Source organism: Cloeon dipterum, chromosome X, assembly GCF_949628265.1.
Source record: "Cloeon dipterum chromosome X, ieCloDipt1.1, whole genome shotgun sequence".
Classification (NCBI taxonomy): domain Eukaryota; kingdom Metazoa; phylum Arthropoda; class Insecta; order Ephemeroptera; family Baetidae; genus Cloeon; species Cloeon dipterum.
The window spans coordinates 26,940,609-26,957,458 of NC_088790.1; the positions used below are offsets into that span (position 1 = coordinate 26,940,609).

Here is a 16,850-nt window from a genome sequence, read left to right on the forward strand (position 1 = left end):
TGACGAAGTTTCTGAGCACACCAATCAATTCTTGGGGGTCGAATTAGGGAAATTAGATATTTTTCCCGACCTAAAAGTCCAGCGCGACGTACGTAGCACAAGTAGAACTTTTTCCCGCCAAAACAATATGAATGCGAGAAGTGCGCATGCGTCAGATCTGGCTGGATCTGACAAAGAAGTCATTCGTACAGGCGAACTCCCTGCAAGTGCTCAAACCAGCTCTGACGCATGCGCAGTTCATAATGTTTTGGCGGGAAAAAAGTTCTTTTTGTGCTACGCACGTCGCGCTGGACTTTTAGGTCTGAAAAAATATTCACTTTGCCTAATTCGACCCTCAGGAATCGATTGGTGTACTCAGAAACTTCGTCAAAGACGGTCTTTAAATTAGAGAGAAAATAAAATTTAAAAACTCATTGTTATTTTTATTTGAAATAATTATAATTTAAACATTTTGAGGATTTAACTGAAATTTCTATAACATTTTTTCTTTATATTGTGTCTGATTAAATTTCAATTCAGAATTTATGCGCTTAGAAAGAAGTGACAAGTTAAATTGCGCATAAATTCCATTTGTCTCAATGGAAGTAACACACGCGCGTCAAGAATGAATAGGCAGGCAAATTGCCATTCGGAGAATTCACGCCTAAAAACAGGCGCTTGCTTCCACCTGATAAGATGCAATCGGCGCTTCGAGGAATTCGGTGCGTTCTGCCGGTGAAAATTCGCTCCGCTAACCTGCTGGTCGTCGAATTACAATCAACGGATAATCGTGCATACACGCATTCAAAGCCGCGTGCAATAAATCAATCAATTAGGCTTAATGTCATGCTGTCCGATGGACCAAGCCGCTTAATGATGGTAATACGCCCCGACGGAGGCAAAAAATATATATAATATGAAAATTGCTCGGCTCCGGGCTAAAATGTATCAATAAGGCGCATCGCCGAGCCAACCGAGAGCGGCAGAAAATCGAGAAAATCAGCCAGGGCCGCCGATTCGCAGCGAATATCTTCGATTGAACGCAATTTTCGCCAGCTCGTGTCAGATTTATTTTCTGCGCAGATAACATCCCGTCTGCTAATAGGGGAGCGGCTTTAAATTTTCTTATCCGCGATGAATAAATACGAACACTTGTTTGTTTTGTGCGTTAATACTATGTTACATGCGTAAACATGTTAAACGACATAATTACATCAGCAAACAACGTCTGAAAACATTTTTTTTTTTCATTTTTAAACGTCAGTCAAAGCGATTTTGATCATGTAGATCCCAAAGAAAATAATAAGTCACAAATTGAAGGAAAAAATAATTTATTTGTGGCCTTTGTGGCTGATTGCAGAGCTGGAAGCAAAAATCCTTGATTGTTGAAAGAACAATTATTTATTCATGGATTTTGAATATGTAATTGATATTTCCGCTCACCAGTGAACTTGATTTTCGACATCTACCTTACGCAAACTCTTATTTTCGCTGTTTGAATGCAAACACAATTCTTATCGATATAGATTAAGTCACAGTCCTAATAAAATTTAGACTTATGAGAGTTTGTTCTTCGATTCCTAAGGAGGAAATTTTAATTGACAAACGAAAAGCAATATGTACTATACCGCCGATGTTTTGGATTTAAATACAGGCGTCCATGTTTTATCTAGAGATTTATTTTAAATTCAACACAAAATAAAGTCTAGAAAGTTTGCCAACCAATTTCAATGAAAAATATCTATAATTAAGTCAGGAAACTAGTGTTTCCAGTGTTTAACAAATATTCAATGATGCACTGATGCGGCCAAACTTAAAAAAACGAGTTGTTTTTTAAATAACAAGCTGCCTCCCTTTTTACACGAAATTTTATATATTTTAGTTTATTTATTTTACAACATAGAGTTTCTCCGAAAAAACCCCATTTGATACATCTCAATAATGGAAATTGAAAAACGCAATTAAAATAAAATCTTGATATTTTTAACAAAATAACTATAATTTCTTGAAAGTAAATAACAATTTAAAGTTTTCCTTGTTAATATTAGATTATTGCACTTTTAATGTGATTAAAATTAAAAACACACATAATTGACTTCAAACTGCATCATTTTCAATTGATGACCAGTATATCAATCCAATACAAATATTTTCCCTGTTGAGAACATTTGACAACTTCTTGTAAAAGAATCACATCTCACCCTCGTTTGTTTAAGTGGCATAATTCTGGACGAAAATGGGGAATGCCGTTTTAACTATCAGAGAAAATCGGCTCCAAACTTCGCTTATTATTCAAGAGACAAGGAAAATCTTTCGTGCGGATTTTTAAGCTTGAACTTGCAGCGAACTCAAATGACGAATTCGTGTTCTTACTTGTTAAGATCACTGGTTCATGCAATCCCAGCCAATTTTTATAAATTTGTGAACATCAACTCACATTTTAAATTACAGTTTTCATCCGTATCTGATCTATTTGAAATTTCGTATATATATAGACTATTTTATTGAAACGAATCAAAAATTAAGTAATAGAAAATGTGGTTTTGAAGGTTTTCCGTGAGGGTTTGTACTCGGTTCTAAATTTGTTCGGAACACCTTGCCGTAGAGGAAAAATCTGCACATCAATCAAAACTGATTATATTTATCGATTTTTCCTACTGTCGGTTTTCTAACTAACGCAAAAATTCTAAAAAATTCAATTGTTAGAAAGTGTACAGAAAAATATATAGCAGCCCCAACGATTCACACGTAATCTCAGTTTCGTTACAAATTTATTAGAGATTTATCCTGCCTATGAAAGGGGAATAACAAGCACCTGTTTTTGTTTTCTAAATAAAAATCAAGATTTACTACACCAAAAAGGAATTTATACCTCAAAATTCGAACACCGCTGGATCTATAGATTACAACGAGAGGAATTAATTGATTAATCGTTGAGAGAGATTATTATTATTATTGGTAGAGATTTTCAATCAAAACTGCTAATTGATTTAATGATTTAGGAGCTATTAAGGCGAAAATAAATGTTGAGGTACTAAATGAAATTGCGACGTCTATAATAAAAGGATTAAATTTATGGTGACAGTTTCGAACACCAGCGTGTATAACAGAGATTAAAAGTAATTGCGACAATAATCTGAAGCAATTCGAATCAGTCCATAAATTTCGCAACCTCTCGATCCCCATCAATTTCACTACAATGTTACAGCAGAGCTAACAAAAAAAATCTCTGACAATAGCCCGTTCCGCGCCCTTTAACCCCATCGCAATCGTCGCGCTGCGAATATAATACATAGAACACGCGCGTGTGTGCATTAAATAAATAATAATCTTCCGAGAAACAAGTAGTACCAGGGTTCTTTGTGTAAATCAGAGGATTAATGGCGACCATTTGGCTGCATCGCTTAATTAATTAGCCGCGATTCAGCAGGAGCACAGCAATAAAACGCATCACGCACCTGCATATTCTCTCATCTGGTTTGCACCGGCGCGGAGGATGAATGTCCGTCAACCTTTCGTGTGGTCATTCGTCGATCGTGGAGGGCGGCAGAGAAATGCAGAAAGATAAAAGCTCACCTTGAGTTATTGTGTGCAGTGCAGCACTTTATTGATGATATTAACGCCTGGTTGGCACGTTCAGAGACAGATCGTCGCCTTGACAAACAAGTGCAAGTTGGCCCAAATGACATTTGCCTATGGAATCGGACACGCGTTTTCCTTGCTGAGGTGATTGATTGTCACATTTCAAATTCAGCTTCAGCGCCAGTTGTTCAATTGAACATGCCATTCAGTAGAGAGAGATCCTTCGTTTGATTCTAAAGTTAGATAGGAAAATTTAACAACACTCGGGATTTATATTTTTAATGGAAAAATTACTTTCAACAGTTGTTGGAGTTTTACTGTAGTTTAATTACAAAAAAATGATTTGCTTAGAAGTTTACCTTAAAAATTATTGACCGAAAACATTCATATGCGTCGAGGATGTGCACTGTTTAACCGCGTTTCTCTGCGGTTATTGACAGGGTTTTGTTGTTTTCAATTTATTCTTCTTAAAGGAGTGTGGTTTTCAGTAAAATACTTAATTGCGGTTGCGCAAAAACCTGCTAGATTTGATGTTTTTTGGAAAATAAATATTTAAATAAGAAACTTATAAGTTATAATATATTTAAAACTGATAATTTATTTATTTTGTCTGTTTTACTGTTGAAATTAATATTTTAAACTTAAAAATCATTTAATTTAATAAATACAATTTTGTTTCAATTCAAAACAGTGCAAAAAGTTTATAAATATAATATAAAATCTCCAATTGTAAACTAAAGTTTTTGCTATTGCTGGAATAAATTTATGACTATAAATTCTACTCTGCCAAACATAAAATAAATGGTATTACATTATATTTTTTGGTTACTTCAATTTAGCTGATCCTTTCAATATATATTTATTCAATATAAGGAAAACATTAAAGCAATTTAAAAAGCCGACACCTAGAAACAGACTAAAATCGATTATATTCTCAAATTGGGACAAAACCTTTACATTTTTCCTTTAAAATCTCGATTTTCCGCTGAACGCTGTCGATGAAAATGTGAAGACCTTTAAAACCAATAATCTTTGTCCCTCTCCATTTTATTTTTTGCCCTTTGAACGATTTAAAAAAATTAAAAACTCAAATTGGTGTAAATTTTAGCGCACATTTCACGAAGAAAATGTGTCATAAATTTTTTTTACCTTAAAAATCCCAGAAAATTATAATAATAACCAACAATTAGATTGATCAATTTATATTTATGAATTTCTAACGATTTTTCCGTAGCTGCCGATTTGCACGTTCTCCACTCTTACTGGCGCTGCCTCTATGGCTTCCATATATTTAAGCGTTCCCTTGCACTTTCTTTTTCTTGAACTGCGTGTCGCGAGACCAGCATTATGTATATTGGAATTACCCGCTCACACACGGAGTCAACAAACGCACGTTTTCCGAGCAAGAAAAGCATCTGTCGCGCAGTGCTCGTGACCTTTGTCGCCGCGCGGTGCTGCTTATAGACGCAAGAGTCAAGTGCAACAATTAAATGTGTCAATGCAACTAATCCCGATACACACACGCACACGCACGCGAACACCACCAGCAGCATTATTTTTAATTCATTCCGAAGAGTAGAGGTTATTATCCCATTGTTTTCCTCCTTGATTCTTGACATCGGTGACTGCGGTTTCGGCCTGCTTTTTGACTTACCAAAACCGCACACAAATATCGAGTTGCATTATAATATATTTGTTTGTTGGACGGACCCGTGCTTCTGCATAACATGTCGACTAATTTGAAGTGTATTTATATAATCAAGTTTATCTCTCGACTAACAGAGTCATAAACGCCAGTCAAATCCCACAAACATCCTGCTTTATGGTGTGCCGACTAATGAACTTTCTGACCAAGTATATTAAACTCCGCCGCGAATACTCGTATTTCAAGCCTTGTTATTGTATATGTGTACGCTCTGGAATAGGATGAAAGGCTCGCCATTAAATGGATATTATTCTAGCGATAAATATTTTAATTACTCCCCATGTCGTGGTTTTAAATGTCTTTGGTTTAGTTTACATTCCTGGTAATGTTGGGAACTCGTAAATTAATTTACAAGCATTTTTTCTTTAGTAAAAATTTGATATATCATAAATTAAAATGTTAAACGTCTGATTTTTTTTAATTTGAAGGTTCAATGATTGCCAAAAAACTGAAAAACGGGACGATAGTGAAATTGTTGAATATGAAAACTTTTTACAAAGAAAGAATAATAACCAAAAATAAATTCCAATTCAAAGGTGATGGCAACTAATCTTGGAAATTGATTCATTCAATCATAATGGTTTTTAATTGCAATCCTTTTTTGAAGAGGTCTCATTTTTAATTTTCATTATGATTTAACTGTAAAAATTACTAACAGCTTGTAAAAAAGGCATGAGATGCATGTGTTGTAAGACGGTTGCTCCAAATTTTCTGCGCTGATTAGCAAATAATGTAGCCCAATTTTAGTCATCTCGAAACATAGTTATAAATTTTTTAAATCAATCGCTTCATCAAGTAATTTTTTACCGGGTGTAAATAAAAAACTGCAAGAAGTAATTTTTGTCAACAGGAAATTATAAGTAATTTTAATATGCGGGTTTTTTGCTCACAATCTGCTATTGTTATTTAAGTATTTTTCTAGGAAAAATTTCTAATTTTCTCAGGATACCAAACGTTTAAAATTGATTGATTCATCTAATTAAAATCTTATTTAAACGAAAACTGCAATTTATATAAATTTTTAAACTACCGATCAGGTTTTTACACCTCTTCTTGAATAAAGAAAAATTAGTTTTCAATCAATAATTCTTTTATTAAGCTCTTTTTTCGTGTACAACTTTAGGGTCAGTTCACTTTACTGAAAATTTTGCAGATTGAGTCAGACTCATTTGGTTTAAAATGTTTAAAGAGGAATGATACTGCAAAAGCCTGGAAAATGTTTGTTGCCAATGCATAAACTCATCCCTTAGGATTGAGTTACAGCCTAAATTGACCTAAGAAGCGCTGTAATTTTTTTGAGAAAATTGGCTGGAAAGTTAGCGTACTTTTCAAATGGCAATGGCTGTCTCCTTACTTGAAATCCGATTTAATTTCAAAACCAAGAGTTTCCCCAATAAGTGGCATACACCGTTGAACAGATCTCGACCAGAGGAATCGGAAAATGCCAAGAAAATATGTTCAAGCACTGTACATTTTCGAGAAAATTGGCAAAATTTGAATTTTTATTGTTGGAAGGTCATTTTTTATTATTGCAAATTGTTGAACAAATTGTTTATCGATCAATTGTTTATGGCATCCAACAATTCTAATAATTTTCAATTGTTGTCCTGTATCATTCCACTTTAAGTGGATTTATTCAAAGGGTAGCAACAATTGAAAATATTAAAACTGTTGACTGCAATAAGAAGCTGATCAAATTGTTAGTTTGAACATCAGTACGTTCTACAATGTGCAATAATAAATTAAAATTCTAATTTATACGATTTTCTCTAAAGCTTACAGAAATTGGTCTTATTTATAAGGCACATTTCGATTCGTCTTGTAGAAATCTATCCAACGGCGACTCTTTTTGATGGAGCTTGTTGTGAAATTGAATAAAATCGATTTCAAGTAGGGAGACAGTTCTCACCATTTGAAAAAATTAGCTTTGAATGAAACAGCAGGGATTTTCCCGAGTTTTGCTTTGCAGAACCAATCCTCTTTAAAAACAACGCTCTCTTAATACTTGAAAAGAATTTGATCTCGATCCAAAGCTAAAAAATAATGTTCTTTTGATCAAACGGATTCAAAATAGCAATGCTTGTATTACAAGCCATTTGGCATTTACCAAAGGAGAAAAAATGATGTCTGATGGAGCCGGTTCCACTGCCGATATCATTGAACGAAAATAAATGCGTCATTACTCTTTGCCACGCATCAAACACGCCCGTGTGCAAATTCGCATTACGCCAACAAGCACCTATCTAATTTGCATACCTGGCTGCTGACAAAATCAGCGTGTAATGCTGAATGATTGCTGCTCTTGATGCGATGATGATTGCGATTATGTGTACGCCTCCGCAGCAGCTCTCGCGGTCCAGGTCAGGTGGTGTGGGTGCGCAAAAGGAAGCCGCCGCCACCGCCGACCATTTGTATGCTCTCATCCCGCTGTCAAAATGCAATTACATGTGCATACATTCGAATTTTGTGTACACAGTTGTTAGCAGCCCATTGAAAAGCACTTTTTTTCGTTTCAGATACTCACGAACGTCCTGAGCAAGCTAAAAATCGAGAATGCAGTCTGGTGCCCGGGCAAAAACAGCAATTTCTATCAGGTATACGGGTTGGAAAAAAAATTCTGGAAAGAAAAATGCGTGACGCATGACCTTTTCAGGTAATGTTCTCCACCGGATCGGGCGAACCGTGCGAAGAGTGTCTACAGTGTCTGCAGGATTGCGGCATCGGCCAAAAGTACAGCTCCGTCGTCAGGTAAAAAAGTGTCAAACTGTCAGCGGCCCGTCCATAAATTCAGTTTTCTGCTTTTTCAGTGTAATTCCGTGCAGTTTGTACTACGAAGGCCAATCTGAAGAAGCGCCGCCGGCTGCAGACAACTCGTCAGGCGAAGAGGAATTCGGTTCTGAAGAGTAAGTCAGTAAAAAACTCTTAAATCTATGATAAAATTACAATTTTTATTTTTTTATTCCATAATTTGTGCAAATTTTGCTCTTTTGTTCGGTCTTTCCAGATTTATAATTTGCTCTCAGAGGTTGTAAGTCAAGTCTAAGTTGGATTCAAATAGCATTTTAACCATTTTTTTTAATCAATTTCGTTAATTTATAAATAATACGCACACAATTTGCAATATCAAAAGTGTTTAGTCACCAATGAATTCTTGCCATTCTGGCTGGAATTTATACATATTTTTAGATATAATGTTTGCTAATATCTCTTTCTTTAGCAAACACAAATTTATAAATTAAAATAAAAATGCATCATAAAAAATAAAAATATATTAAATATTGTAATTGTTCATAAGTATTTAATTTTATTAGATAAACAAAATTGTTTTTTAAATACTGAAAATTACATATTATAAAATAAATTAATTTTTTTATTTTAAAACAGTTTAAATTTAATAAACTAAAACTTCTATCTAATAATCAGCTGGTATTCCCATGGCAATATGCAAGCGAGTAAAATGATAATAAGAAAACAAATACTCGACAAACTGATTGTGAATGGAATTTTAGAGGACATAAATACTTGCAATTATGAAAGTAATCGCTCCAATTTTATTTATTTCGGCGGGGCCAGATGTGAGATAAAATTGGTTCCCTCTGCGCAGTTCCAAGATGGCGTCTGAACGTAGGAAACAAAAAGTTCTCTGGATTGCCGTACGAGTGCCAAGAGTTTGTTTTTACGATCCAAAAGACACAATTAGTTCAAGTAATGCAAATTATACGTCACAATATTGACCAAAACTTGCTTCTTTTCGCGCATTTTCATGTGACCGTTTTTTCGCGCCATACTCCACCGGACGCCATATCTGCGTCCCCGCTGAATTAATATTAAAATCCAAATAAATTCGTCTCTCATATACGGCATTTCAATCCAACTTTAAAATAAGGACCTCAATTCGAATCTAATTAAATTTTGAATATATTTTTCACATATATTTCTTTTTATCTGTTTTTAACATACAAAATTCTGTGTATTCCCAGGAAACTGAAGGAAGCGCCGAACAAAGTGACGGCGTGGAGCAAGTTCGTGGCGAGCGTGCGCGCTCGGCTGACGGTGGCGCAGGTGGTGGAGCAAGTCAAGTCCAACGCAGAACTCACCTTTGACTTCTGCATGCTCCTTCTGGTGGCAGGGTGAGTCCGCTTCACAACCGAGAGCAATTTATACGATTGAGGCGAGCGAGAGTAAATAAATAAATTTATCTCCATTAACCTTGCACCTCCCTCTGCGAAAGATGAGCGCTGCCTCCTGCCATTGCTGCGCTCATTAGTTAAGTTCACGTCTCTCTGACAGCTGCGCAATAAATTGATGATCGCTCGGCGAGCAGAGATTTCGCACAAAATAAAATAGAGACTGATTTTTTTTATTCCTAAAGTCATCCTGCATTAGCTTTTCAGCGATTTTTCGCTTTTTAAAGTGGAATGATACAGGGCAACAATTGAAAATTATTTGATTTGTTGGATGCCATAAACAATTGACCGATAAACAATTTGTTCAACAATTTGCAATAATAAAAAAGGACCTTCCTACAGCAAAAATTCAAATTTTGACCATTTTCTCCAAAATGTACAGTGCTTGAACATATTTTCTTGGCATATTCCGATTCGTCTCGTCGAGATCTGTCCAATTGTGTATTTCACTTATTGGGGAAACTCTTGGTTTAAATATTAAATCGGATTTCAAGTAAGGAGACAGCCATTACCAATTGAAAAGCACGATAACTTTCCAGCCAATTTTCTCAAAAAATTACAGTGCTTCTTAGGTAAATTTAGGCTATAACTGAATCCTTAGGGACGAGTTTATGCATTGGCAACAAGCATTTTCCAGGCTTTTGTGTATATAGTTCCTCTTTAAATAATTCAGAGATGGTTTAAAAATTAATAATAATTAAAATTGGGCAGAAATTGTTCCTAAAAAATATGAAGTCTGCAACTGGCTTCATAACTTTAAAAAATCTGGATGTAAATTAACAAAATAGCGTTCAATTAAAATTTCACAATTAAATCTTATTTTAAAACCTGATTTTTGTGACTAGAGCATATTAATCCATATTTATTTTTAAAATTCACGACCTCACTGATTGCTCTCTTGCTCTCCCTTAAAATGAATTAATTTATTCTTCGCCAAGTAAAATAAATTCAGATAAAACTTTTCCGTTTCAGCATTGTGGCAGCTTTAGGCTTAGTGGAAAACAGCTCTGTGATATTGGTGGCCAGCATGTTGATATCGCCGTTGATGGTGAGTGTTCATTTCATTTCATTTAATATATTTTTTTTTCGTTTTCAGTTGAGTGTGCTAACAATCGAGAGCGATTCGCTGAAATTCAATTAAACACGCGCGGCTGGTGTCTTCACGCCTTGAGCGAATATGCAGGTTTAATGAAAAGAGCTGTATAACAGTTTACGACTCTCATCATAAAAAACAGTCTGGCTGTCGAGTGTCTGGTGTGACTGACACTTCTTGCGCGTCTTCACAGCTGTGCAAATTGAACCGGCGCGCCGCGCCACTGATGAACCTTACCTTACCTGCGAAAAGGGCAAAAAAGGCTCAAATTCCAATACTTTTTTTGCCGTGTTATAAAAAAGAAACACGAGGAATTTGAACAGCCGCAAAATAGTTTCTTAATTGGTTAACGCAAGTTTCCATCCAGTGTACATTTTTTTATGCTTTTCATTTTTTTTCTTTATCGCTTAAAGAGGAATGATACTGCAAAAGCCTGGAAAATGCTTGTTGCCAATGCATAAACTTGTCCCTTAGGATTCAGTTAAAGCCTAAATTGACCTAAGGAGCGCTGTAATTTTTTGAGAAAATTGGTTGGAAAGTTAGCGTGCTTTTCAAATGGTAATGGCTGTCTCCTTACTTGAAATCCGATTTAATTTCAGAACCAAGAGTTTCCCCAATAAGTGGCATACACAATTGGACAGAGCTCGACGAGAGGAATCGAAATATGCCAAGAAAATATGTTCAAGCACTGTAAATTTTGAGAAAATTGGCAAAATTTGAATTTTTACTGTAGGCGAAGGTCATTTTTTTATTATTGCAAATTGTTGAACAAAATGTTTATCGGTCAATTGTTTACGGCATCCAACAATTTAAATTATTTTCAATTGTTGCCCAGTATCATTCCACTTTGTCGGTAAGCTTTTGCAATCTTCAGAAATCTGAATGGACTCGTCATTTCAATGACAGAAAGTCAAACATAGGTGCATATAGGCCCAAACATCGCTTGGATTCTCATATTACAACGTGCACGCAAAGCATGCGCTTAAAAGTGCGTGACAACGGTTTGATTTATGGAGTGTGCAAAGTAATATGAATTTAATGCAATACAAGCTAATGTCAATAATTGTTAGATTTTTGCAAGCACCATTTTATTATTTTTCGCGTTGCTAAGCATTTATTTTAAAATTAATTTTGTGTGGGATAAAATTGTCCCTCTTCCCTCTGTGATAAATTTAGCCAGGTTTTTAACAGTATGTTATTGACTAAATTTCATTATTGTTATTTTTTTAAATTATTGTTATAATTTTTTAGAATTTAATTTTAAATAGCATTTTTTTAATACAACCATCTGGTCGTAAAAACAACTTTAGAACAAATAAAAATCGAGGCACTACGGGTAAAAACTTATTCCCTCGAAAATAGTTAAAACCATATAGAATGTTTTTCTATCAGAATTCCAATACAATAAAAATTCTATAAGTACGTTTTATCATAACATATTATCTAGATAATAAATAAAAAATTGTCCCTAAACTCAAGTAAACGTAAAATAAACAATTTTTGACCAAAAAACAAATATGCGTTGTTTTAATTATTTCCAATTATTTCATTACCACACACCTAAATTATTTTATTTTTTATATTTTTAGGGTCCAATTTTGGCTGGTGTCTTCGGCACCGTCATCAGGGACAGGCAACTGCAGCGGGTCGGCGTTATGAACGAGCTGTTCGGCCTGCTAATGTGTCTAGTGATCGGTTTTGTCTTTGGACTGATAATAATTTCAATCAAGCCCCACTGGCCTGGCAGTCCCGATGCTCCGTGGCCCACCGACGAAATGCAGGCCAGGTATAAAATATATTTCTTTTTCTTGCCTTTTTATTTCTGGTTTCACTTATTCCCAAATTTTAGAGGTGCTCTTCGCTCATTGTGGGTTGGCGTTTTGATCGCGCTTCCGTCGGGGGCCGGAGTGGCCCTCTCGGTGCTCGGGGGCAACGCGGGCTCCCTCGTCGGTGTCGCTATTTCTGCATCCCTCCTGCCTCCTGCCGTGAATGCTGTAAGATATTTATTCAGTTTTATGTTAAAAAATAAATAAATAAAAAATAGAGAACCGAGAAGGATGGAACGGGACACCAAATCGTTTAATTAAATATTTTTAGAAATTTTCTACCTTGTGATTGTTTGAAAAATTTGAACAAGTTGAATTATGTAACTTATTGAAACGAGGATTGCAAAAAAAAAAAACACCAAGTTTGCAACACACTGGAATTTATTTCTTGTCGAAACTTAAAAAATTGAATCTATTTTAAATTCAAATTGACCAGTTGCATAAACCCTTAGTTATTGAAGCCGCCAACAGATGGCGCAACCACAGACTTTCTTAAAAATTTGGTTTTAAGCGGTTTTAAGGCATTTCCGCTGCGATTTCAGACTCAATCTAGCTATTTTGCTTTTTTTTTAATTAATTTGCTATTTTTAGACGTGCTGAAAACCAAAATCGGTTCAGCCATTCGCCGTAGAAACGTTGGAAAAGATTTTTTATTTCAAAAAATAGTTTTTCACGATTCTACGGCGATTGGCTGAACCGATTTTGGTTTTCAGCACGTCAAAAATTAGCAAATATTTTAAAGAATGCACAGTAGCTAGATTGAGTCTGAAATCGCAGCGGAAGTGCCTTAAAATCGAAAGTCTACGGTGGCGCCATCTGTTGGTGGCTTCGAACACTTTGGGTTTATGCAACTGGTGAATTAAATTATTTATTTTTTCAAATTTAACCAATCTTAAAACACTTTTCTGCAGGGTTTGTATTGGGCTTTGGCCGTGGCTGAGCTGACGAAGAACCCGTACCACGATGAAGCCGTAGAAGCGCAGGACAGGTTCAATGCAACAGCTCGGGAGATCGACATGGCCACCGAGTCGCCGAAAATTTTGCACATTTACTCAGAAAACAAGGCTGCCGAGCTGGCTTGTTTCGGCGCGATCAGCCTCTGTCTCACGTTGCTCAACATCCTGTGCATCTTCATTGCGGGCATCATCGTGCTAAAAGTAAAGAGTTTCCGTGCGAAATCGTCATAAAAAATTGTCATTTTACGTTTCAATTCAGATAAAGGAAGTGGCGCCGAAATCATCGCGTGACGACCTGGACGTTTTCTGGAAGCACGACATCAAGTTCGTGCGAGACTACAACCGCACCATGCACGGCGAGGAGGGCAATAATATGGGAAATCAGTGAGTTTACGTCTGGAACTTCATACCAACAGGTGTCTCACCACTTGATGCTTTTTCAGACTGATCGAGGAGCTGAGGGGAATGTCAACAGACAAATTGAACGCCGTCGTCAACGAAGCAACAAGGGACAGCACCTTCTTCGACCGAATTCGCAGGATTAGTTTCATGAATGGCCACCATGACGCAAATGTAGGTTATTTATAGTTTTCAGATTTAACTGTTAAATTAAATTAATTCCAAATTGATCCTTATGGAATGAAGGCCGCATAATTTTTAAATTTAAGTTTTGTTAAATAGGAAAATATGGATCATCGTTGAAGGAAATTAGAAATTTTTCCTTTATTGTTCAGTCAGCATTGAAATATTTATTTAAAATTAGGCCAATTTTTAGAATTATTTTATTAAAATTAAAAAAATTGTCAATCCAGTTCTCTGTAACTCATATTTATTCAATTTTTGTTTAAATTTCTGGTTTCCCTCTTGAAAAATACGTTCTACTGAATCAAGAAAAATCAAAATCTCCAAGATCTGTCAATGAGATAATTTAAATTAAATTTTACTTCAAAAAAGAATTAAAATCCTCAAATAAAAAATATTTCAGTTCACGTACAGCGGTAGTATGGGCCGCAACGAGAGCACCTGGTCGCCCAACACGGTCGGCCGCTTTGAAGAGCGTCCGACCATCCGCGACCTCGAGGACCTGTACTCGACCCTGACTGGCCAGCGTCCCAGGTCGTACGTGCCGTTGCCGGTGCCGACGACCGGAGCGGCGATGCGCAGAAGATCGTTCTCGGCGGTGCCTCGCAAAACCTCGGTGCCAGCCATGCCGCTCGCCAAGCGCCGCGAATCCGTCAGCAGACCCAACTCGAAGGTTCCCAACATCAGTCTTGCCACTATCACAGAAACCAACTCGCCAGGTAAAATTGATTGTGAGAAAAAAATAAATTCAAAAAATAGAATAAAAAATTCGCCAGTTGTTCGAAGCCACCAACAGATGGCGCCACCATATAATTTTGAAATAAATTTAATTTTAAGGCACTTCCTCTGCGATTTCAGACTCAATCCTGCTACTGTGCATTCTTCACTTAATATTAATTCTTTTGACGTGCTGAAAACCAAAATTGGTGAGGCCAATCACCGTAGAAACGTTAGAAAAGATTTATATTTCAAAAAATATTTTTTTACGATTCTACGGCGATTGGCTAAACTGATTTTGGTTTTCAGCGCGTCAAAAGAAAGCATATTAAGTGAAGAATGCACAGTGGCGGGATTGAATTTGAAATCACAGCGGAAAGTGCCTTAAAATTAAATTTATTACGAAAGTATACGGTGGCGCCATCTGTTGGTGGCTTCAAACACTACGGGCTTATACAATTGGCGTATTTTATAAAAGCGTCGGCTTTCAAGCTAATTTTGCTGCACATATTGCAAATTTAAGAGGCATAAAATGTTTTAATTAAATCAATTTAGTTTATTTTCATTTTCTTTTCCAATAATTTCCATCTCAATTTAATTTGTTTTTAGCTGGAACTCCAGTGGCGAAGCACGGTCCGCGACGCCCGAGCACGAGCCCCACTCCGAAGCCCAACAAGGAAAAAATGCGCTTCGTCGTCACCCCCGCCGCGGACGACTCGCTGCCCAACACCCCCGTGGTCGAGAGGAAGACGAGTCAAGGCCCAACAACTGTGCGGAAGGGCGACTACGAGGCCCCCGGAAGCGGAACAAGCAATCCGCAGAAAAAGTACTCTCTTGTGTGAGAAGACAGTTTTCGTCCAGCTAACTCGGAAAAAAATGTGTCAGAAAAAATCTCTCTCTCTATATTCTTTTAAAGAAATAAAAATGGGCCCTAGTTTAAGCATGTTGGTGATGGCGGAGTTACTTAATTCTCGACGAATAAGTAATTTTATTTTAATCGTACGATGAGGTTGAAAGTTTATTTATTGAATCGAACGCAATCATTACGAAAGAGGCTAGAATTTTAATGCAACTTAATTTCTCATCATTCTGTTTATTTTAAGTTAGTTTTTATACATTGTTTTATTGTTATACAAAAATTATTGTGGAAGTTATTAAACGAAACTCACGTTGAGGTATAGTTTGTATGCTTTTGAGCTCAATCGGTGCCTTTTATTGAATAAAATTTCTTTAAAATTTATATTTTGACTTTAATTTATAAAATAGTTTTGCCAGTTTGAAATGTTTACAATTTAGACTGAATTTTAACCAGCGGGCGACGCGCAAATATGGCGTCCGGTGGAGTTTGGCGCGAAAAAACGGTCACGTGAAAATGCCGCGAAAAGAAAGCAGTTTTCGTCAATATTGCGACATAATTTGCATTGTGTCTTTTAAATCGTAAAAACAAACTCTTGACACTCGTACGGGATTCAAAAGAGAGCTTTTTGTTTCCCCACATTGAGACGCCATCTTGGATCTGCGCAGTGAGAACGAATTTTATCGCACATTAACCCCGCTGATTTTAACCAGATCAAATTTCCTGACATCATTTGAAAGCCACACAACGAAACAAAAATTGGCATTCCCAAGAAATTTCTGCGGTTGGAATTCCCTTAATCCGCTCTGATTTTAGCGGAAATGAAACAATGAAATTTAACCACATGGAAGAAAATATAGGGACCTGATTTTCGTATAAATTACAAATTTACCAAAGCACAAATGAGCAGTTGAGTGCGATGACATCCTTTTTATCTTGTCTATTATACAATTTTATTGTTTAATCAAGCTTTCGTTCATTTAAAAAAATTTGATTTACTTTATTTTGTGTTTTCAATTAACATTATTATTTTTCGGATATAAAAAACTATGCAAGAGAGTTCTAGACCTATTTAAAAAATTAAATTTAATTGTTTTCAACCTGTTTGGGAAATTTTATTTTTTTGTTTGAACGTCAAAACTCACCCACTGATCGATTTTTCTCATTGTACGGTGTCTAAAAACGCCAAAATTCCGCTAGTTAAGCGCAAATTTTATTTTTAAATCACTTACTTGAAAGTTTGGAACATTTAAATTTACTAAAATCGTCGAATTGAAGGATTTCCAGCACTGTTCGTGATTCACACCAGGAAAAGCTACACGAATTCCATGGTTTTGCCAAAAACTAAAACGTCAAAACCTAAGAGT

At 36.0% G+C, this 16,850-nt stretch overlaps 1 protein-coding gene across 1 annotated transcript in view; it reads left to right on the top strand.

Annotated features, from left to right (window-relative positions):
- The window catches only part of LOC135946156 (uncharacterized), a 39,318-nt gene extending 23,451 nt beyond the window's left edge, over nucleotides 1–15,867 (top strand). Inside the window, exons 3-14 of the mRNA XM_065494231.1 lie at nucleotides 7,783–7,860; nucleotides 7,920–8,014; nucleotides 8,074–8,169; nucleotides 9,247–9,396; nucleotides 10,426–10,501; nucleotides 12,136–12,332; nucleotides 12,396–12,540; nucleotides 13,284–13,529; nucleotides 13,588–13,712; nucleotides 13,772–13,901; nucleotides 14,314–14,629; nucleotides 15,237–15,867. Coding sequence (XP_065350303.1) covers nucleotides 7,783–7,860; nucleotides 7,920–8,014; nucleotides 8,074–8,169; nucleotides 9,247–9,396; nucleotides 10,426–10,501; nucleotides 12,136–12,332; nucleotides 12,396–12,540; nucleotides 13,284–13,529; nucleotides 13,588–13,712; nucleotides 13,772–13,901; nucleotides 14,314–14,629; nucleotides 15,237–15,469 — 1,887 coding nt within the window. The 3' untranslated portion in view covers nucleotides 15,470–15,867. The remainder of the gene's footprint in view (nucleotides 1–7,782; nucleotides 7,861–7,919; nucleotides 8,015–8,073; nucleotides 8,170–9,246; nucleotides 9,397–10,425; nucleotides 10,502–12,135; nucleotides 12,333–12,395; nucleotides 12,541–13,283; nucleotides 13,530–13,587; nucleotides 13,713–13,771; nucleotides 13,902–14,313; nucleotides 14,630–15,236) is intronic.
- The last annotated feature ends 983 nt before the right edge of the window (nucleotides 15,868–16,850 follow it).